Below are 23476 nucleotides of genomic sequence, written 5' to 3' on the forward strand. Positions count from 1 at the left end.
AGTCTTGTCTTTAAAACATAAAATTCAACAGCTAGTTCATAGTTTTCATTTTGTTCTTGCATGTCTGAAGCACAAGACAGTAAAAGGGGACCTAAGCTAGCAAATGTCCCCTGCCTGTGGCAGATGACCTGTTTGGTGGGGAAGCACCTTCACCAGCCTCTGACTGCCATGAGGAGTAAGAGACCCAGGAAATACGACCACAGGGAAAAGGTAAGGGGATTGGGGTTGTTTAGTAAAGAGAGAGCATGCAGAGTCTGTATACTAAAGGACTTTTTTAATGTGTGAGAAGTTGTCAGGAAGAGGATTGTGATCAATTTGTTTTCTGTGACAGCTCAGGAGGACTTAAACCACAGCAAGGAAGATGCACAGCAGATTGTAGAAAGACTCTTCTAACTCCTAGGTTCACTATGCACTGGCATGGCTTCCTGGAGAGGAAGATTTCAGAACAAGTCATATCAGCTTTCTGGAGGATGCTCTAGGTGCATTTGATCCTGCATCACTTCTGGAGGGAGCAGGTGATCTGCTGAATTCCTTTCCCGCCTGTAAGTGCTGTAATGATCAGTCACCCAAGCAAAGCCTCCCAAATCACAGATCATAGAGTCACAGAATCATAGACTGGGTTGGAAAGGACCTTAATGTTCATCCAGCTCCACCCCCTGCCACGGGCAGGGACGCCTTCCACTAGAGCAGCTTGCTCCAAGCCCCTGTGTCCAACCTGGCCTTGGACACTGCCACGGATGGGGCAGCCACAGCTTCTCTGCTCAAGAGAAGTTGTGAAAGTCTAACGACCAACACCTTCCTCCCCAGCTTTATTTACCTTGATTCCTCTGTCCAGCACATGTACACTTAATTAAACAAATTCCTAACCCTCCAAAGGCCTTTTCCCTAGCAGGAAGTCCATGTGCATCTCCTCTGTGTACCCATGGAAGTTGGTAGGTGGCCTGTGCTTTCCTCCTGTCACTTAATGCCGGGGCATTTCGCGGGCAGTAAGTTATCTTGCTGGGAATAAGAAGGGAAAGAGCTTGCTCAGGCCTTTCCTGCCAGGGGACTGTTCGGTGTGAGGCTTATTTTGAGAGCTGGATTTTGTTTTCTCTGCCGCTAGAGGGAAACCTCTGCCTTTGCTTGGCAAGAAAGGGCGTCTCAGTTTCGGGATGCTGAGTTGTAGGATGTATAAATACCAACCCTGGGATACTGCATATGCCAGGCAATCCCGCTGCTGATGTAAAATATATGTTGTCATACCTCAGTGTGGTTTGGTGGGGAAAAGAGAGGAATTAAGGAATCAAATTCTGAGCCCATGCAACATAAATTGCTCCTGGGGCTCTGAGACAAGGGGTTCTGGGGGGATCAGGCAGCTCAGTTCATGTGTGGTGTGTTCCATCAGCATCCTGCAGCATCCCAGCTTTTGTCTAAGCCAGTGCTTGCCCTATGGGCTGTGGTGGGGCAGCAGCCTTTGGGGTTCCCACAGATGCCTCAAATAGCTTTGCTTTCTGAGAGCAAACCTGAATGAAATGCTTCTTCCTTAGGAATTAATTTGCCACAGTTCAGCTGTGTACACATCTCTTTTTCCCCCCTCCTTTTTATTAATAGGAGAAACTGAGTCATTACAAACCGTGTGTTCTTTAATTGCTCCAGCAATGTCTATAAATTGCTTCCAGCAGCTCAGGCAGAGGAGTCCAAGTGTTATTGAAGATGCTTGGAGGAAACTCTGATGTCAGTCTAGCATTCAGAGTTACCTTCCCCGTGTTTAGGAAGGTGATGCTTTGTCAAAGTTTCTTGGTGTACGAGTCTCTTCTGTATGTGTTGAGGCTGCTCCAAAACAAATAGCTTTATCAGATGTAGTAGTTTTTTGTGGTTTTAATAACTCTGGGTGCTTATACTGCCCTTGGTGAGACTTGTGTGGGTGTTCAGTCGAACCCATTGATCATGCTTTTCTTGGTCATATGGCGATTTCTCCACTATTCATTGTGGATAATACCCCTGTGTCTGAGGGGGAACCCATGGCGAAGTCAGGCTGTGGGAGCAGGAGTTGTGTGAGCACACTGTAGGTAACAGATCTGTTGCCTTCCATTTTAAGAGTGACCTTTAACTCACCAGACTTAGCAAAATGCCTCGGGCCGGGTGCTGCGGTGCCCACTGGAGGCTCACCTCACGGGCGCAGCGTGACAGTGGCCCTGGCCAGCGGCTTGGCACTGCCCTGCAGCTCTGCCTGGCTCGTGGTGACCGTGCCAGGGCAGCGGGCAGTGCATCCGAGCTGAGGGCTGAGCTGCTTCCCTTCCCTGACACCCCTGTCCTAAGGGAGAACAGGATGGATTGACCGTGCTGGGCTCCGGTGGGCGATAGCACAGAAGGACGAGGAGCTGTGCCTGCGGAACCTAGAAGATGAGAAAGGAGACAAACCTCCTTTCCCAGTGAGGGATGGCAGCGTGGAATTGTGCGTTCTCCGTGACATTGATCCTCCACAACAAGTGCAGGAAAACGTCTTCAGTTACAGAAACCACATTCAGCTGGAGGTTCAGGGAGTTATTTTTGGAAGCTCAGCGACTTCCCTGAACTTCTGTTTAATAGGTGGGCCATTGCTGGTGTCAAGATTGATTTTTGTATTGTGGCATAATTGGCTTTTTAAATGCGTTTGTGTGGAAAAAGAACATGGAAGACGCTCCTCTGCCTCTGTTGACTGTGCCAACAGCTCCCTACAATGACCAGAAGCCAGGAACCAGTGGATTGCGGAAGAAGACCTTTTATTTTGAATCCAAGATGAACTATTTGCAGAACTTTATCCAGAGTATATTTTATTCCATAGACCTAAGAGATCGACAAGGATCTTCTATGGTAGTTGGAGGTGATGGGAGATACCTTAATAAGTCCGCAGTGGAACTGATAGTCCAAATGGCTGCTGCCAATGGGGTTGGTAAATGTTAAATGCCTAACTTCCTATAGTTGTGTAGCTGATAAATGCAGAAAACCACAGTAAATTAGTCACTGCATGATTTAATTTCCCCAAAGACTTTCCTCAACTGGTAATAGTTAACTTTTTAATGGGAAATCAGCTTGGTAGTACAGAAATTGCTGGTTTTTCACTTTGAAGTGATGTGGTTGGATAGAAGCATGTGAGAATACACGTGCAGCAAAGAAAAGAAAGGCTGCTTGGGGTTTGTGTGCTCTTGCTTTGTGTTTTGACATGCTACGAGCTATGGACACCTGTGGAGTTCATAGCCTCCCTGTCAGATCCTGTTCAGAAGTGAGGTACCTGCTAGAGCCATGGCTCGCCGTTCTGTGCAGCTCGGCAGAAGCTCTTTCAGCATGGGTCTGAGCTGCTCAGCAAAATGAAAGGTAAACCAAGGTGGTTTCTTTTCCAGTGGTTATAAGTTATGGCTGTGTGATAAAATACGCTGGGAGCATTTGAAAATTGAAGTAAGATGAGAGTTAGGAACCGAGTGGCAATCTTTACAGTGTTCTCTGTGTGGAAATCTGTGTTTTGGAAGCAGAACAGAAGGCTTGCATGTTTGCAGCAGACTCTTGGGCACTGGGGTTTTGTCTTTGTTTCCTCCTGCTTTTTAAGAAGAAAAGACTCTGCTGTCTGTCCTGGATCTCTTAGGGCAGAGCAAGCTTTATGCTGAGAGACCTGGCTCTTAGGAATTTGACAGAAAAACCTATCTGATCACAACAGGGTAATAAGTAGTGACTGGGAGAATAGAAGGAGAGAATTATTTTGCTTTTTAAATCAAGATATTTTCAACCTTTTTGGGGAAAAATATTCTTTGGCATTGCAAATTAATGTATTGCTCTAAAGCCAGTGTATGGGCTGAGCAGAAGAGCTGGGAAATGTGCACAAAGAGCCAGGCCTGCTGCTTGGACTGCTTGACACTAGGACAGATCTGCTGGTAAAGGTGAGATTACACAGATCTTCCCCAGCTGAGGCTTTTCTCATGCGTTTCATTCCAGCAATGTGGCTCTTGTTTGGCTAAAATCTAGTTTCACTGCTGGTTCTGGTATTTTTTGTTGGTTTTTCTACAGTCTGGCTAATACCTGTGACTATCAGCACTGTGCTTTATAGAATAGAAGGCAGGAGCCCAAGGATTCTTTCCAGTATAAAAAAGACCATAAGGAGGGTGTGTGTATTGTGTTTTGAGTATGTGACAATCTCCTTGGAGGTGTGTACCAGAGACAGGTACTGTTAAGTCTATAAATGTGGGATCAACAGGGTTTCAAATTGCACCAAACATGTTGATAGCATCACATTCCATGTTTTTAATGATGATTATTTGGTTAAAGGAAATTACCAAGGTAGTTGGTTCACTTAACTTGACTTGCCTAAGGAGAAGTGTCATTATTCACAGGCTGTAACTGTACTACAGTGTATAGGATTGGTGCATCTTGTGATGCATCTCTTTTACAGCAAGAGGATGGGAAGGGTGTGCTGATGGCACAGTGAAGCTGTAGATAACAGTTTCCCTGGCCTGGAAAATATGGTTTTGGTGTGAAAGCATCAGCCTTGTGTTACTGGGGGAGGAGGTAGGCCACAGGAGGTATCTTGCTTGTGTGCATCTTAGTGGGGCTTTCAGTAAAACCAGGGTAGAAGTGTTGCCTGGATTGCTTCAGAGCGCTGTGACCCAAAATCACTGCACAAAGTGGGCCTGTTTGTGAACAGGAGAAGAGAAGGCTCCTTAAGGGGAGACCTTAGAACTGCTTCAGTGCCTAAAGGGGCTGCAGGAAAGCTGGAGAGGGGCTTTGGACAAGGGCCTGTAGGGACAGGCCAAGGGGAATGGCTTTAAGCTGCCAGAGGGGAGACTGAGATGAGCTCTTAGGCAGAAGCTCTTCCCTGTGAGGGTGCTGAGGCGCTGGCACAGGGTGCCCAGAGCTGTGGCTGCCCCATCCCTGGCAGTGTTCAAGGCCAGGTTGGACACAGGGGCTTGGAGCAAGCTGCTCTAGTGGAAGGTGTCCCTGCCCGTGGCAGGGGTTGGAACTGGATGAGTTTTAAGGTCCGTTCCAACCCAAACCAGGCTGGGATTCCATGATTTCATCCTTAGTTTTTTCTTGTGAGAATTTCCAGAGAATTAAAGATCAGGTGTGAATTGCTCAGTATGCTGCTATACCAAGCAACATTTTCCCCAGAGGATTTAGCACTGGATGGGTGGGAATAACATCTGAAAACTTCTGAAAGCCAAGGAGGACCCCAAATCAGAGAGTAGCACATCTGGAGACAAGTTTTCCTTCTTTTCCTTCCTCGTAGCTTCCATGCACAGGCAAAAGCTGCAGTTCAGGTGCATGGGGAGGTCAGGTTGGGTAAGGCCAAGGGATTTGATGTGTTCTCCAGCTCTCCTGCAGCTGATGTGTGGTTTGGGAGGGAAACTCCCTTGTTTTGCCAGTCCTTTCCAGCATCCCTTGAGCTGCACATGAGGCCTGGAAGAGCACTGATGCAGAGGGGTATTGTGGCTGAATGTGACCCTCAAAGGGAAGCTGTGAAACGAAAGAATCACAGAATCCCAGGTTGGAAGGGACCTCAGGGATCATCTCATCCAACCTTCCTAAGCAAAGCATGACCCCGAGTAGATGTCCCAGCATGCTGTCCAGATGAATCTTGAAGTCTTTAGCATATTTTACTTTCGAAGGTTATTGCCTATGTTCAACCTGATTAGAGAACAGGTGTGCCCAGAAACTATGTGAGGGGATATCTGCTTTCGTTCCTGGCAGAGCAGAGAGACAGCGTCATGAGGATCAGCTTCACGTGAGGATGTGTACCCATGTGTCATTTGGATGTGCACCAAAGGAGCTTATATCACATAGCAGTACAGAAAATGTTTGCCTAGGTAATGCTGCTTTTCCTGCCATTAAGAAGATGAGGTTTTAGAGAGGAGTTTCATGGAGACTGCATTAATTCTTGGTGAAACTGAAGCACCACAATTTGGAGGCTGGAAAGAGCTTTCACTCTGGGTTTATAAGCTGCTGTTTCAGGTTTATGCTCATTGGTGGGGATGCAGCTCTTTCAGCAGCACCTTGCTCACCCATCCCCTCTGTGACAGCTGTAGCATGCAAGAACCTGTTGGCAGTGAAGCTGGGGCTTAGCACTGGGCAGCGCCATGGGAGAGGAATCACAGTCATCCAGTGCCCTTGGCTTAGCACCAAACCTGGGCTTTCAGTCTGGGAATGCTGCTTTTCTTTGCTGCTTTATCCTGTGTTTGAATGAAATTCCTCCTCTTTCCTCAGTCATATATAGAGTTTAATCTCTGTGGTTGACAGGGAGTAGCCTGGTATTCTCTTACATCTGTCACCTCATTAACAAAGTCTGTGTTAAGGAACATGGCTTATGTTAAGGAACATGTTCTTCCAGATAAATATTCATCTTCTGCTTTATTATATCAACTCCAGCAACCTGATCACGTTGTACTGCCTAGCACATTGTTCTGGATTTAATCTGGGTGATAGAACTGAATTCATGGGAAGGAGATGTGTTACCCGCTGCGAGTCAGACAATCTGCAGCTGCTCCCATGGGAACAGAGATGATGTTCAATTTTTGTTCTGTTTTGGCTTCTCTCGGTCCCATTGTGTCTTTTGAAAGCAAAGTTCAGTACCACAGACAAAGGGTGGTGTGCTGGGGTTTTGTTTAGCTCTTGCTGAGATGCCCCTGGAAAGTTCAGCTCTCCAGTGCAAGCTGCCATTTCCAGCTGGGCTGCAGTGCTTGTAAAGGAAAATGCTAAAAAAGCACAACAGAATCAAAGAATCCCAGCTTGGTTTGGGTTGGAAAGGACCTTAAAGCTCATCCAGTTCCAACCCCTGCCACGGGCAGGGACACCTTCCACCAGAGCAGCTTGCTCCAAGCCCCTGTGTCCAACCTGGCCTTGAACACTGCCAGGGATGGGGCAGCCACAGCTTCTCTGGGCACCCTGTGCCAGCGCCTCAGCACCCTCACAGTAAAGAACTTCTTCCTTAGATCTAACCTGAACTTCCCCTGTTTCAGTCTGAACCCATGACCCCTTATCCTACCACTACAGTCCCTAATGAAGAGCCCCTTTCCGTTATCCTTGTAGGCCCCCTTCACATGCTGGAAGGGTCAGATGCTGCCCTTCACTGTACACAGCAGAGAGCAGCAGCAGCCTCCCAGAACAAGCTGTTTGTGTGCAGAGAAACAGCACCTCTGCCATCAGCATGCTCCTGGGGCTCTGCTTTACCTGTCACCAGTGGGGTTTCGTGGGTCTGCTGGGTTTAGGTTTTGGGGTTCACAGAAGTTTCTTTTGCTCTTTCATTTCCAGATTGGCCGCTTGGTCATCGGGCAGAATGGCATTCTCTCCACCCCAGCAGTGTCCTGCATCATCAGAAAAATTAAAGCCATTGGTGGCATCATTCTGACAGCCAGCCACAACCCTGGTGGCCCCAATGGAGATTTTGGCATTAAATTCAATATTGCCAATGGAGGTAAGTTTGCTTTGTCCATAAAATCCCAGACTGATTTGTGTTGGAAGGGCCTAAAGCCCATCCAGTTCCAACCCCTGCCACGGGCAGGGACCCCTTCCACTAGAGCAGCTTGCTCCAAGCCCCTGTGTCCAGCCTGACCTTGAACACTGCCAGGGATGGGGCAGCCACAGCTTCTCTGGGCACCCTGTGCCAGCGCCTCAGCACAGGGAAGAGCTTCTGCCTAAGAGCTCATCTCAGTCTCCCCTCTGGCAGGTTAAAGCCATTCCCCTTGGCCTGTCCCTACAGGCCCTTGTCCCAAGCCCCTCTCCAGCTTTCCTGCAGCCCCTTCAGGCACTGGAGCTGCTCTCAGGTCTCCCCTTCAGGAGCCTTCTCTTCTCCAGGCTGCCCCAGCCCAGCTCTCTCAGCCTGGCTCCAGAGCAGAGCTGCTCCAGCATCTCCGTGGCCTCCTCTGCACTCACTCCAACAGCTCCACACTCCTTGTGTTGGGATTTAAGGCCATCCCTGCTCTGTGAGACATTCCTCTCCTAGGGAGGTATTCCCAGCCCCAGATCTGTTGCTGTACTTCCGAAGCACACTCCTCTTGCAGTCTGATTCTTTAACATCTTCTCCCTTGCCCATTCCATCCTGCAGGTCCTGCTCCTGAAGGTATCACGGATAAAATCTTCCAAATCAGCAAGAAAATTGAGGAGTATGCAATCTGCCCGGATCTCCAGGTGGACCTGAGCTCCATTGGGAAACAGCAGTTTGACTTGGAGAACAAATTTAAACCATTTACAGGTAAATGACAGCTCTTCCTTTTGGAAAGTTTCCTTTCAGGTGCATTTAGTATGGGCCTGCCATAAGGACATTTGGTGTTTCTGAAGGACAGATGTGGCCATTCTGACCTCTCCTCCTCGCCGTTGGATAAGTCAAACAGGGACATTGCTCCTGCTCTCCCTGGCATTTATTCCTGTCTTTTTTTGGCCTGCATCTTACCTTGTGTAGATATTTTAGTTATATCACTGTTTCTGTCCTAGAGAAGGTTGGACTTCACTAGGTAGATTTGCTCCCCCAAACTTCCCCAGACACTGTTTTGTCTGTAAATCTAGCATTAACCTGTGCTTGCAAATCGGACAACTCTGCAGTTAAAGTGCATTTTCCTGATTAAAAATCACAGTGTGTAATCCGTGTAACTGATTTCTTTTCCCATAATTTCACATCTAAAAGCTGTCTCTGTGAGTGGGAAAGCTGTTCCATTTCACACATGACTTTTGTCAGTCAGCAGTGAAACATGAAATGCATTAAAAAGGCTTTTGAAGAACACTTGCTGTGAGGGTTTATTTCCCATCTCCTGGTGCCCTATGCTTGGAACTGAAAGAAGTAAATTCAGAGTTTCTAACAGTTGGTATTTCTCTCAGTTCCCATCTCTGTGTACTGGAATTTCTATGTTAATGGGGTTTTCATGGCTCTGTCTTTATACTGCCTGGTAGTTGCAAAGGTGCAATGTTTTCCAGCTATTAGGTGCACAGTTCCCATTGAGTTTGGTGGAAATTGAGACCTGTTTATATTTTTATATGTGTATATATATATAAAAATATATTTTCTGTATATTTGTATATATCTGTTTCTATATATAAAAATTATATATATATAATATTTGCTTCCCCTTTTCCTTTAATCCCACTCTCCAGGTAAGCAGGGTAGGACTGAGCCCTCTGGAAAGAAGTCCAGGGAGCCATGGCTGTAACAGTGTTTGCCTTAAGGATTTTGTTGGTCTGTTTGGTCTGTAACCTGATTAGCAGTGACAGCCTGTGATTAAATTCTTAATACAGGACCATTATTAATGTCTTTCTGAAATGATTCTATGGGATGTTTAAAGGCTTTATGGTGAGCCTTGGCCCTTTGTACCAAGGACTGTCACCACAGTGCCGTGTGTAGCAAAAGTATCATTGAGTCCTAGAACGGTTTGGGTTGGAAGGGACCTTAAAGCTCATCCAGTTCCAACCCCTGCCACGGGCAGGGACACCTTCCACTAGAGCAGCTTGCTCCAAGCCCCTGTGTCCAACCTGGCCTTGAACACTGCCAGGGATGGGGCAGCCACACCACCCTCACAGGGACGAACTTCTTCCTTATCTCCAATCTGAACTTCCCCTGTTTCAGTTCAAACCCATCACCCCTTGTTCTATCGCTACAGTCCCTGATGAAGAGTCCCTCTCTGGCATCCTTTAAGCCCCCTTCAGACAGTGGAAGTTTCTCTGTCGTCTCCATGCAGCTTCTCTGCTCCAGGCTGAGCAGTCTGGACAGTTGCTTTTCTCCAAAGATTTTGAACTGTGAGGATTGGTCTCCATTTACTTTGTCTTTTTTTTTTCCAGTGGAGATTGTGGACTCAGTAGAAGCTTATGCGAATATGCTGAGGAACATCTTTGACTTCCATGCGTTAAAGGAACTGCTTTCAGGGAAGAACCAGCTCAAGATTCGCATAGATGCCATGCATGGAGGTAGGGGTGGACTTGGGTTTGAGGCATTGTTGGGGGCAGATATCCCTAGGGCTTTACCTCCTATTTCAGAGAGCCTAAGGTTATCTTCTGGAATTTCTATCCATCACTTGTAAATCTGGGGTTTGTTATGTTTGGATTCAGGAATTGACCTAGGGCAGAGAGATCGGTGGGATTTGGGGGGGATGCTGAATGGCTCACACATATCTGTCCACACTTGAGAGATGGAGGAGGTTAGCACTGGTGCTGTCATCAGAGCTGTCCTGGAGGACCCCACATCAGTCAGTGTCCCCTTGAGGTCACAGCAGTTAGGCAAAGATCTTCCCATAGGTATCTGAATGCAGAAATGGCACCATTAGACTGTTTTATATGATTGAATATAGAAGCCAAACTTGTGAGTCTCTTTCAGTAGACATTTTCAGGAGCACCCTTGCTTTCCTGCATCTTGTTTCTCCTGTCTCCAGATCATTCCCATTCCAATGCTCACTTACTTTTTATTGCCTACGTTATTAGTATTTGAGAGCAGTAAATCCTATTGTACTGCTGGATATCTGTGAAGCACATGTGCATTTTGGTCTATTATGTGGTGATACTAATACCTTAGGGCCCTCGTGGCATAAGCCCTTCACAGTGGGGGCCTGGCTCACATGCTGAACCCCTGGCATAGGCTCATCCTTGCTTCTAAACCCATGAGTGGTTTCCCTTATTTAGTGGGACAACCTCCAGCTGAGAAGCTGCTTTGGCAAGAGCCTGTGTGCCTGGGTGGGTCAGGGTTAAGCACACCTATGTGCTGCTTGGGTCTTTGATGTAATCATTTGTGCTTTACTACCAAAAACTACATAAACTGACCCAAACTGACCAGACCAGAGAGCTGGGTGCTAAGCTGACGTGTTTCCATGTTTTGCTGTGATAGTTGTGGGCCCTTATGTCAAAAAGATCCTGTGTGAGGAGCTTGGAGCCCCAGCAAACTCAGCTGTGAACTGCACCCCACTGGAGGACTTTGGTGGCCACCATCCCGACCCCAACTTAACCTACGCTGCTGACCTGGTTCAGACTATGAAGACAGGAGAGTACGACTTTGGAGCTGCCTTTGATGGAGATGGGGTAAATGGGCTGTTCCTTACTCACCTTTTTGCCCTCTAATCAGCTATGGAGACTGACTGCTCAGCTGCTTTTAAGTAGAGGAGGATGAGGGCAAAGACCTTTTATTCTCCCTCTTTCCTTTCCAGTGGTGAATGGAGAGGTGAACCACTTGTTGCAATGTGCCACCACGGCAATAGCTGGCTCCTGTGTCGATGCTGAAGTCCAAACTGTGTTTAAATAGCTTTAAAAGCTGTGAAAAATCAGCAGGAAAGCGAAATCCTATCCAGGTGCTATTTAACTGTGTCAAAACTCTGCATTTATTTCAGTGCAGTCAAGAAGCCCTCTGTGAGTCGCTGCCTTTATGGGCTGTGTCTGCCAAGCAGAGCGACTTCTGCCGCTGCAGCCGCTCCGCACTAAGCACGGGTCAGAGCTGTTCCTCTTTTGTCTCCCCCAGGATCGCAACATGATTCTTGGGAAACACGGCTTCTTTGTGAACCCCTCCGACTCCGTTGCTGTCATCGCTGCCAACATCTTCAGCATCCCGTACTTCCAGCAGACCGGAGTGCGCGGCTTTGCCCGGAGCATGCCCACCAGCGGGGCTCTGGATAGGTAGCGTCCACCTCTGTGTGTGGTGGGAGAGGGGAGCCCAGCCAAGGAGAGGGACTGTCCTTTTGTCTTCAGTGGGAATGAGTGCATCTCATGGGACCATCTCATGGTCCATCTGAGGGGTGAAGCAGAGCCAGAGCTGTTAGGTTTATATCTAGTCTTTAATTGTGCAGGGGGTTGGAACTAGATGATCATTAAGGTCTCTTCCGACCCAAACCAGGCTGGGATTCCATGATCCCACCTATTTCCAAACCTCGCACCAGGATGAAACAGGTTTATTGGACAAAGAATTGTTCGTTATAAAAAACCAAACCAGTGGCATGCCCAGTGTTCCGTGCTACCCCAAAAGCAATGCTTGGTACTAGCTGAAGCTCCTGTTGCAGTATTACACATGGGAGTGCTGAGAGTCCAGCTGTGATGTGACTTTAGCCTTTCTTACCTTTGAAGGGTGGCCCAAGCTACAAAGATTGCTTTGTATGAAACTCCAACTGGCTGGAAGTTCTTTGGAAACTTGATGGATGCAAACAAGCTGTCTCTGTGTGGAGAGGAAAGCTTTGGTACAGGTAAGTCAGCATTCCTGATTTCACCAAGGATGCTATTATTCCTCCTCGTAGTTCTTTGTTGTGGTGGGTAGCTTGGGATTTATCTTTCATATATAGTTAATAATGCTTCTAATTAATTACATCTTAAAAAAGCTTGCAAGAATCCTTGGTGGAAACAAACACAAAGTTTGGTCAGGCAGGAGCTAGCTCTCCTTTCAGTTAGTTAGGAAGGCATATGGAGATATGCAGGAAGTTTAAGGGCCTCTTTACTAGCCCGGTCATTGAGTCTGTGGGGATTAAGTGCAATGTTAAATGTATTTTTCAACTCTTGGTGGCCAGGAAAACCTTCTAAATGTTTTCATTTCTGGAAAGAAATATGGTTTGGAGCATGCAGTTTTATTAGGGAAGGTTTCAGGTCACTATTAAATCTCTGAGCTTAATAGGGCCCTCATTTTCCTGTTCGAAAAACAAGGTATGATTTATAAAGTTTAAATTAACACTTGCCTTTGAACAGTCGGAGCAAGTTACTGGGTTACTGAGACAAAGTGAACATCTTAAGGAATTTACTAGGGGGGTGCACGTGACGCACAGCCATTACTTGTGCAGGGAAGCAGAAGTGAGCAGGTTTTGCTCTGCGTCGGCGCGGCGTGCCCAAAACACGCAGTGCTCCTGGGAGGCCTCGGCTGCTCCTGAGCTCTCCCGTGGCATCTACAACATGGTTTTAACGTCCTGACTGTGGAAATGGAACCTTCCCATTAGGTCAGCAACTAATTCATGCACAAAGGCTGAGTTTTATCAGGTCTGAATAACCCCCAAGGTCTTGTTTTTCCTGTTCTCTAAAGACCTCTGAAGACCAGGGGGCAGTTGGTAGGACACGCAGGGCACAGGGTCCTGAAGGTATTAAGGTTGGATGATTTCAGGCTCAAACCTTGCGTGTTTTCATTCCATCATCCCATATTTCACAAAAACATTTCAGGCTGTGGGGGGGGTGTCTCACAGAAAAGGGATGGCCTCAAATCCCAACGCAAGAGGGACTGGAGCTGTTGGAGTGATTCCAGAGGAGGCCATGGAGATGCTGCGAGGGCTGGAGCAGCTCTGCTCTGGAGCCAGGCTGAGAGAGCTGGGCTGGGTCAGCCTGGAGAAGAGAAGGCTCCTGAAGGGGAGACCTGAGAGCAGCTCCAGTGCCTGAAGGGGCTGCAGGAAAGCTGGAGAGGGGCTTGGGACAAGGGCCTGTAGGGACAGGCCAAGGGGAATGGCTTTAAGCTGCCAGAGGGGAGACTGAGATGAGCTCTTAGGCAGAAGCTCTTCCCTGTGAGGGTGCTGAGGCGCTGGCACAGGGTGCCCAGAGAAGCTGTGGCTGCCCCATCCCTGGCAGTGTTTGGGGCTTGGAGCAAGCTGCTCTGTGGCAGGGGTTGGAGCTGGGTGAGCTTTAAGGTCCCTTCCAACAAAGGGACCAAACCATTCTATGACTGTGCTGTGTGGAACTGGGGTGCAGCCCTTGACAAGAAAGGACTACCCCAGCTTTTCTGTAGCTGAGGAAATGGGACCACTGGGTGCCCACAGTTTGCTGCGGGGCTGAAAGAGTCTTCAGTGGCAATGCTATTGCAATTAATGCTGTTCTGATACATGGGGTTTGGCCTCAGGAAGAAAGGGGGAGTTTCACAAAACATGGTATCTGTGTAAAGAAATCTTGAAGTATGAGCAAAGACAGGTTTTGGAGCTTTGCCCTGAGTGATTTCAGCATGCATTAAGTTTACATTCTGAACTCTGGCTAATGAGAGGGCACCAGCATTTCAGTAAATAAATAACAACAAAAAGCACCAAATGATTCATGCAGCTGCTGATAGGAGATGGTCTCTAATGAGCAGCTCTCTAAAATTGTTTCCATCTTTTACTGTACCAGCCATGAGCTCATAGCTTCTCTCCCTCCCCCAGTAGCTGAGTGACTCTGCATTACAAACACAAGTGAGTCCATTTGCAGCAGGAGAGGAGAGTGGTCTGAGGTTTTGGCCATGCAGCAGCATGAGTGGGCAGGAACTGAATCAGAAAGGGCCTGGGAGTGCTGGAGCCTCCCCCTGCAATGCAAAAGGAGTTTGTCCATCTGGCACATACACTTTCAGGAATGAAAAGGGCAAGGAAGGTTGTTTGATAGCAAGTTAATGAGGAGCTGTTTGGAGCCGGCCCGAATGTGAGTGTTGAAGGGGGAGAGAGGTGAAGGAGCAGGCAAATAGACCCAGTAAAAATTGAAACAAACTGTGCCCCAGTGGGACTGGAGTCCAGGAGCAATTAGAGTAATGCGACATGACAGAATTCCTGCTTGCTTCCTTGGGTATTTGATTCCAGCAATAAGTTGATACATCACATGGGACTTGTGTTTATGTAGCATTCCTCTCCATCACCTCTGCACGGCTCTCTCTGCTGTAAAGGACCCCGAGGATAATTTATCACCGTGTCCACAATAGTGGGATTTATGCAAAGCCCCATATAACCCATGCCCCAGCCTTTTCCCCAGGTGATTGCCCACTCTGGCTACCCTTGAGAGGGCAGAGTGGGAGCTCCAGAATGCTCTCTGCATACCCCAGCTCCTTGGGATTCATTAATACCTGTTTGGAGATTTTCCTGAGCTCAGACGATGAAAGCCAGAAGCTGTGCATCTGTGGAGCACTCACAAGCCAGAAGGCTGGGGTCTGGGCTGGGTGTATTCTGGGCTGCCATCTGATCCCTGTTTAATTTAGGTGCTCAGGGTGCTGGATAAGTTGCAACACCCTCTCTGGTTTCCCAAGGGCCCTGGTGCCGTGTGGTCCCTGTCCAATGTGCTCCCAGGGCAAGGGGGATTCCTGCTCTCTGTGCAGTGCTTGCTCTGGAGGAGCCCTCTTCCAGCCACAGCAGGGTCTTTGACAGCCTTTATGGGATGAGCATGTGTGGGTGAGAGGGGGCACAGGGCTCTCCTCCGAGTCTCCACATGTGATGGAGTGTCTCCTTGCACTGCTGTTTGCCAGACCCGGTGTTGTCTGATGGGCTTTTCTCTCTTTTGTGGGGGGATATCTTCCCTGTGAGGGTGCTGAGGCGCTGGCACAGGGTGCCCAGAGAAGCTGTGGCTGCCCCATCCCTGGCAGTGTTCAAGGCCAGGTTGGACACAGGGGCTTGGAGCAAGCTGCTCTAGTGGAAGGTGTCCCTGCCCGTGGCAGGGGTTGGAGCTGGATGAACATTAAGGTCCTTTCCAACCCAAACCATTCAAGGATTCTGGGATGCTAATTTCGGAGTCGTTAGGGTTTGGCTTCCTCAGCAAGGGCTGACATTTTTCTTGGTGCTCAGCCAGAATATGTGCTGCTCAGGGTATGCTGATTTGGCAGACAGCTCATGACAGCTGCTTGAGGAGGCTGATGTTAGTCCTTCCTGAGCTGTTCCTTTGCATTTCCCTCCTTTTTCTTCTTCTTTCTTTTGATGACCGTTTCATCCCCATTGCTTCCTTGGGAACAGAATTAAGGATCTGTGAACAATGAGCGGGTGTGCGTTAGAAGAGGCTGAATGTTTTATTTGGGCTATAGCTAGAAGCAGATGATATCTTGAACCGTTTTAACAATACAGCAGGGATCAAGCTCACGGAATGGCTTCCATTTGTGTGTCTGTACGGCTGCCAGTTGGATGGGGAAGGCAAGGTAGGGCCGTAGCACAGGCTCTTGCATGAAAAGAGGTGAGAAACGTGTTTGTGCTGCGGCTCCCTGCAGGCTCCGACCACATCCGCGAGAAGGACGGGCTCTGGGCTGTCCTGGCCTGGCTGTCCATCCTGGCCACCCGCAAGCAGAGCGTGGAGGACATCATGAAGGATCACTGGCAGAAGTACGGCAGGAACTTCTTCACCAGGTGGGGCAGACGCCACGCGCTCCCCTCTGTCCTGTGTTCAACCCTCCAAGGTCAGGGCCCCACGCACCGATGGTACCTGCATGTGCCACCACAGCACAGTTCCTGCCTCCTTACATGTGCTGATTGCAGTGATTTCAACCCCCCCCTCCGAGCAGGACCATAACTGGGTTAAATAAACCAGCAGGTACTCACCTTAACCTGTCCCAGTATCTGGTTTAGGGTTTGTTATTCTAAACATAAATCTAATAAGTATCAACGGCTGTGCCTTTTATATATGCAAAGTGTCTTTTTTGTTCTTTTAATGAATATATTTTCCCTTGCAAGAGTCTTTTTTGCCATTGGAACAGGATGTTTCTGGAGACTACAAATCCCAGGTTAACCTGTAATGTCTTCAGTGATGGCCATGTCGTATTGAATGGATGCATGGCTCCTAGGCTGTTATTCACCTGGTTGAATTTCTGTCCAGTCCCAAAATACTCTTAATTTCAACTGCAGCAGATATGGAAGATAAAAAGGGAAGTGAGAGCCAGCCTGCTCCAAGCAGAGGTGGGAGTGCTGTGTGGGGTGAACGCATTAGGCAGAAATCTTTCAGCTGGGAATACCTGCCTGAAAATTGTGCCTCAGATTGCCATATGAAGGAATTTGCCCTTTCCTTCTTTCCCCCCCCACACCACAAAGCCAGCACGCAGCTGAATGTGGAAAAAATGCCAAAGCCTAGAATAAAAAGGCAGTCTTTTAGCACCAGAGGTACGTCTGCAGAGCGAGCAGTGCAGTAGTAGCAGGTTAGCAAGCCCCTGCGTGCTCCGGACAAGCAGCTGGGGAATAAAAGCAGCACAGATCATGCAGGGAATTGTAATGCAAAGTCTCACATCCTGATGTGCACTTCAGGTGCTCTCTGCTGCCTCTCTTACCCGGGTTAGAGAGATCAAAGCTGGCACTGGCACGTTATCCTGGCTGCAGTCACACCTGCGCTTTGCTGTGGATGCACAGGCAAAGGTTTTATCCTGAGGATCCTGCTGAGATCCTGACATGGATATTCTTTGCAGTCAGTGCTGCTGGAGTACAACACCACGATGTTGTGCAATAGCACAGCACAACCTGCACTTTCATCTCTCCTGACACTGAATGCTTGGGATGTGTTGTGGTGTACCCCATGGATTTGTATTGGACCATAGCCGCGTTGCTGCGCACAGATCCTCCTCTCTTTTCTCCTGTCCTCTCCTCCAGTAAAGAAGTAGAGAACATCCATGGGGCAGACCACAGTGCTACAAGGACATCACAGAACATTCCTACTCATGGCAGCCTCCCCTTCCTAACCTTTGTTTTGTGCTGCCTGCTTGTAGATACGACTACGAGGAGGTGGATGCAGATGCAGCTAACAAAATGATGAAGGATCTGGAGGCGGTGATGTTTGACCGCTCCTTTGCGGGGAAGCAGCTCTCGTGTGGTGACAAAGTCTACACGGTTGAGAAAGCTGATAACTTCGAGTACAATGATCCTGTGGATGGAAGCGTCTCCAAAAACCAGGTGGGCACAGCCTGGCCCGGGCTGGATGTGGCCTCAGAGGGGTGTTGTGCTGTGTATTTTGGGCTCGCCTTTAAAGCAGCACAAATGCAATGGGCAAAGTCAAACGCTGCATTTGTCCCTTGGAATGTTGTTTCTGCCCTGTGTTTGCTGGTGGGATTCCTGCTCCACGTGAGGGAAATTGCTGCCTTGGAAAGGGAAGGGTCTGGAGGCTGCTCCAGCCCCAGCAGGGCTTGGAAGGCGAGCAGAGCTTCTATACAGCCACCCTGAAGGGGAAGGAATGATGGAGCTGAGTTAAGGGGGGTCCTTTGTGTGATGGGCCACCACATGAGGGATGGGTTGTGCTGAATGAAGGGTTGAAACCCCACTGGAGCACGAGGAACAACCACCCTTGTTCAAGCATCATCTTGTCTCTAGCACCAGACCCCCAGGTTGCTGCAAGCAAATCCTCCCTCAATGCATTTGTCCCCAAGCTGGTGCCACTCCCATGGGCTTGTCCCTAAGAGGGCAGGTAGTGGTGCAGAGCAGCTGTAATGGGGGTGGAATTCCAGGCTCTAGAAGTCACAGGGCTATTAAATACGTGTGAGAAGAGTAACCTGTGACCAGAGGTTGATATAAAAATGTCCTGTAGATGGCTTGGTTTGGCAGCATAATGTGGAAGCAGAGTAAGTGAGAAGGAATAATGGAGAAATGATTGCCCTGCCTGTGGGATGACAGGAGCGTTTTCTTTATGTCCTATTTTTGTGGAGGGGCAATGGGTTGGTAATGCTGTGTATGGCAGAGAATCATAGAATCACACCATCCCACGTTGGAAAGGACCTCAAGGATCATCTGGTCCAACCTTTCCTAGCAAAGCATGACCTAGACGGGATGTCCCAGCACTCTGTCCAGCCAAATCTTTACAGTGTCCAGCGCTGGGGAACCCACCCCTTCCCTGGGGAGGTTATTCCAATGGTTGACAGCACCTGGCTCGTTTCCATCCAAGCAAGTGCTGGGGTGAGGGATCTCAGAGCAGCAACACGCTTTGTGTTCAGGAGCTCTAGCACGTTGTCCAGGGTGGACTGGGAGGGACACAAGCTCCTCTGGAAGTGGGGAGAGGATAACGGAGGTGTTTTCCGTGGCTCCCTAAAGAGGAGCTCAGGGATCATGCAGGCCAGGCACCACCATGTTGGACCTTATGGAAAACGCCTTGGCTTCCCAAGAAGCACAAGGCTCAGAGGCTTCTTCCCTCCCCTCCTCTCGTACCAGGGCTTGCGGCTCATCTTCTCTGACGGCTCCCGCATCATCTTCAGACTCAGCGGTACCGGCAGCGCGGGGGCCACCGTGCGGCTCTACATCGACAGCTATGAGAAGGACCCTCAGAAGATCCACGAAGACCCTCAGGTGAGCGCTGAGCCTCAGCCCTGGCACCGCTGGCTCCCTTCAGCCTCCCTAACAAGCTTAAACCTTTGCTTAGCACTGCATTGCTTAGAGCGGTGTGGAGGTGTGAGGTGTTTTGGCTTTAGTATCTTTAATCCCAGTCTTTCATCGATTTATACAACAGATGTATTTAAAAACCTCCTGTGTTACTTACTCAGAATCCCTCACAGCTGCTCCTGCAATCCCACATGAGAATTGCCGTTTGTTTATGTTACAGCTGTGGCTGGTTGCAGGTGTGGGAAGACACCGTTTCAGTCCTGAACTCACCTTGTAGTTGAAATGTTGCATCACTAGGGATAAAATCAGCTCATTTCAATAAAGAATGTGGGAACTGGCAGTCCCTTCAGGCACTGGAGCTGCTCTCAGGTCTCCCCTTCAGGAGCCTTCTCTTCTCCAGGCTGCCCCAGCCCAGCTCTCTCAGCCTGGCTCCAGAGCAGAGCTGCTCCAGCCCTCACAGCATCTCCATGGCCTCCTCTGCACTCACTCCAACAGCTCCACGTCCCTCTTGTGCTGCTGCCCCAGGGCTGAATATGCACGTTCTTTACAGCATCATTTAGAAATGCCTACAAGAGAGGTCAGCAGCACAGGAAGAAAAGAATTCTCATTTTCTATTCCCCAGCAAAAAGTCCTTGAGCTCTCTTTGCATAATGTGCTGTGCTGTTATTGACAAAGGACTCAAAACCCCACGTTCTGAGAGGCACAAACTGAATTTAGGATTTAATGGTGCCAATGGTGCAGCAGAGCTTGGAGTATGGCACTGGAGCTGTGCTGGGGTTTTCTCTCTGAACCTGCACGTGGTGGTAACACCGCATCCCTCACCGTGGTGGTCCCACAGCTCCCGTTGTGAACCTGAAGCAGTGCTTTGACCAGCAGTGCCGGCCTTTGGGTGTCCCTGGCTGATACCAGATGCCCTGGAGGGAAGGGGGGACACGATGTGCGCTCTGCTCCGTGGTTCTGAGCCACCTCTTTCCTTTCTGCAGGTCATGTTGGCACCTCTTATTTCTATTGCACTGAAACTCTCCCAGCTCCATGAAAGAACTGGCCGCACCGGTCCGACCGTCATCACCTAAAGGCTTGGTCAGACACCCCGCTGGATGCTCACGAGTGAAGGAAGTCAGCCTGTCCCCTTCTATTGTCACATCTGTCACTAAAAGAGGAATATTAGTCTTATCTCTGTATGTAAGAGCACTATTGAACTGCTGAGAATAGCCAATAAAGCCCTGCCCCTGTCAACACTTGGTGTGCACGTGGCTGTGCTGCTGTTCTGCGCCGCACAGCACCGCTGGCAGCTTGTGTGGTGCTCCTTAGCCCAGCCTCTTGCTTTAGCACATGTACTTTCCTTTCTTCTGCTTCAACAAAAGGCCCTAGAAATCACAAAGACACGGAATTCCTCAATAATACAGAGCCTTTTTTCTGCCTTGGAAACTTTCCTGGAAAAGAAGCACAAACACTTTACCCCTGTTAATACAGTCTTTTAACTGTGATGTCTCTGAGCCAGTGAAGGCTGTGTATTAGGGCTGAGTATTTTTCACTCAAGTGGATGTTTCCCTTTCAAAACCAATGATATGAATTGATTTCCATTTGCCTGCTCTATAAGAAAACCCCACAACGAACCCTCCACACAGGAATGAGCAATAACAAGCGAACAAGCGTTGCAGGATATTAAAGGGACATAGGCCACAATTACTGTGCAGTGCTCTATTAGGTGTTTTTCCTCCCTTACATCTTGAAAGGCTCCTTTTGGAAGAACAACAGATTGTTTTGATGAGCTCGTTTGTTTGAATGTGGATGGCAAGATCGTAGAATCCCAGCCTGGTTTGTGTTGGAAAGGACCTTAAAGCTCATCCAGCTCCAACCCCTGCCATGGGCAGGGACACCTTCCACTAGAGCAGCTTGCTCCAAGCCCCTGTGTCCAACCTGGCCTCATCTCAGGCTCCCCTCTGGCAGCTTAAAGCCATTCCCCTTGGCCTGTCCCTACATCCCTTGTCCCAAGCCCCTCTCCAGCTTTCCTGCAGCCCCTTCAGGCACTGGAGCTGCTCTAAGGTCTCCCCTTAAGGAGCCTTCTCTTCTCCAGGCTGAACCAGCCCAGCTCTCTCAGCCTGTCCTTGGAATAATCAGATTTGCTGGCATTAATGCTCACTATCTTTTCCAAGGGCACAGAGAAGGGTCATTTTGGATACAGCTGTCACTCTCCAATGTTAACACCTTGCAGCTGCACCTTCCAGGCCTTTTCCAGGAAGCCATCCCCTTGGAGCTGAGCTGTGTTCCTGCTCCCAGTCCAGCTGGCTGACTTTGCCCTGCAGAGGACCAGACCTGCTGACACAATGCCCTTCATCCCTGGAGGTGACACCTTCCAGCAACAGGGGGTCTTGGAAAACAACCCCAGGTAAATCCACAAGACCCCTTTGGTTTACTCCCTGCATCTCAAGGCTGTTACAGCTTAAGATATGTTAGTAAAGTGTTAGTGGGAATGAGTGTAGGTGACTTTCCTCTTTTGGTATACCTTTGTCACCCAAATGGGTGGGGGAAGCCACCACTGTGCCTTTTCCACTGCAGCCCTGTCCTCTCCATGCTCTGGTTTTGGACCAGCCATGGCCTTTGGGCTGGATGGATTCAGGCCAACAACGCAGGAGCACACCAGGAGTTTATCTGGATAAACGCTGGGTCAGTTGTCTGAGGAAGCAATGCTTGTGCTTGGAATCTGGCCACACACTATGGCAACAAGGATTCCTCTTGACAGTGAAAAATAGCAGGGGTGGAGCGTGCATTCCCCCCGCTCAGAGGAAAAAGGGAAAACCAAACCCAAACAACCCGTGTATGTGGAGACAGACCAGCTTCCACCCCAGCATGTGGCGGTGAGTGCTTCACAAAGCCAGATGCCGAGGGTCGGTCTCCAAAGTCCATGTGTTGGCGTTGCCAAGGGCCATCACCAAACCGCTGTGTGCCAGTGCTGGGCTCCTGCAGCTCCTTCCTGCCGCTCACCATCTGGGAGTGAAAGGAAAACCCCTGGAGGCAGTGCAGGTGCCAAGAGCTGCAGGAGGCTGCTGCTCCCAGGGAGCACAAAGCCTTGCCCCGAGTGAGCCATGCCACATCACTGATAAAACCCAACAGAAGAAATCCAAAGGCCCAGCAAGCACCAAGGGGACAAAGGGCTAAACCCCCATATTCAAACAAATCACTGCTGTGAAGCTTCCTCTCTGAGAAGCTGTGGCTGTGCTTGAGCTGGCAGTGCTCAAGGCCAGGTTGGACGCAGGGGCTTGGAGCAAGCTGCTCTGGTGGAAGGGGTCCCTGCCCGTGGCAGGGATTGGAGCTCGATGAAGCTTTAAGGCCCCTTCCAACCCAAACCAGCTGGGATTCCATGATTCCCTGCTTACATTGTTACTGGCAACTTCAGGTTTCAGTCTCTAATCAAAGCCCTTGTTCCCTGAGAGTGCTGGGTGCTGGGCTATGACTAAAACTCCTCTTTGCTGCTGCTTCCCAGCTCACTCTTCCCTTTTTAAGCTGCAGAGGAGGTTTGTAATTGTTATAATGGAGAAACTGTTTGGCATGGCTGGGGCTGCAGCCATGACTCCGTCTCCACGCTGCATGTCAGGCAGCGTTAGCATAGATGCTCCAGTGACTTCTGCCAAACAAATCCCTCTGGAAGCATGAGCTGCACGGGCAGGAAAGGGCAGATGCAGTCAGCAAGGAAGCTTCCAAATTAATCCCGGGAGTCTCCTTTCTTCTGAGCACTTGAAGACCAAGCCTAAATCTACTTGACAGCTTCTTCTGGAGGGACACATGTGGCACGGAAACGTAGGATCTCCTGATAAATAACAAACTTGAGAACAATGTAAATTGGTGAGTATCAAATAAGAGATGAATTTACATTTGCACCACAGAGCTTTGGTCTGATTCGAGCCCCTGAGCCCAACGCTTCCCTTGCTGGGGTGGGATCGTGAAGGGTTTCCTCACTGCTGGCTGCAAAGCAACTAAGCCAGGGAGCTGGGAGGAGTGGGGGAAACCAATTTGGCTGCTCTGATTTGCTTTTAAGTGTTGCGTGAAGAGGTGACCCCATAGTTTATGGTTGGCCTCCTTTTAAAGCAGGTCAGTCCTGAGTTTCCTCTAATGGAATTGTGAGTGATCTTCAAACTGTGTGTTAAAAACTGCTCCCTTGCCCATAATGGTGCAAACAGCTCCCTGGCAGTGCGCAGCTCTCCTCAACTGGGACTGACTTCGTAGAATCCCAGCCTGGTTTGGGTTGGAAGGGACCATAAAGCTCCTCCAGCTCCAACCCCTGCCACGGGCAGGGACACCTTCCACTAGAGCAGCTTGCTCCAAGCCCCTGTGTCCAACCTGGCCTTGAACACTGCCAGGGATGGGGCAGCCACAGCTTCTCTGGGCACCCTGTGCCAGCGTCTTAGCACCCGCACAGGGAACAGCTTCTGCCTAATATGTCAACAGCTCCCTCTTGTGCTCCTGCCCCAGAGCTGGATCAGGGCTGCAGGGGGGGTCTCCTCTCCGCAGAGCACAGCAGAGGGGCAGGATCCCCTCCCTGAGCTGCTGCTCAC

General features: G+C 49.3%; 1 protein-coding gene across 2 annotated transcripts in view; it reads left to right on the top strand.

The window, feature by feature from the left end:
* PGM1 (phosphoglucomutase 1) overlaps window positions 1–20161 on the top strand; it is a 28259-nt gene extending 8098 nt beyond the window's left edge. The window contains exons 1-11 of one of the 2 annotated variants that reach the window (XM_057409377.1): window positions 2375–2907; window positions 7252–7414; window positions 8045–8191; window positions 9766–9891; window positions 10802–10992; window positions 11426–11580; window positions 12025–12140; window positions 15848–15983; window positions 17327–17510; window positions 18756–18890; window positions 19907–20161. In XM_057409377.1, coding sequence (XP_057265360.1) covers window positions 2650–2907; window positions 7252–7414; window positions 8045–8191; window positions 9766–9891; window positions 10802–10992; window positions 11426–11580; window positions 12025–12140; window positions 15848–15983; window positions 17327–17510; window positions 18756–18890; window positions 19907–19996 — 1701 coding nt within the window. In that variant the 5' untranslated portion in view covers window positions 2375–2649 and the 3' untranslated portion in view covers window positions 19997–20161. Of the gene's footprint in view, window positions 1–2374; window positions 2908–7251; window positions 7415–8044; window positions 8192–9765; window positions 9892–10801; window positions 10993–11425; window positions 11581–12024; window positions 12141–15847; window positions 15984–17326; window positions 17511–18755; window positions 18891–19906 lie in introns of those variants that run through there. The other variant, XM_057409376.1, reaches the window with a different exon arrangement.
* The last annotated feature ends 3315 nt before the right edge of the window (window positions 20162–23476 follow it).

Source organism: Pezoporus wallicus, unplaced genomic scaffold (genome assembly GCF_028554395.1).
Source record: "Pezoporus wallicus isolate ANWC-B61680 ecotype Strahan unplaced genomic scaffold, APGP_CSIRO_Pwel_v1 contig_8108, whole genome shotgun sequence".
NCBI classification, from domain to species: domain Eukaryota; kingdom Metazoa; phylum Chordata; class Aves; order Psittaciformes; family Psittacidae; genus Pezoporus; species Pezoporus wallicus.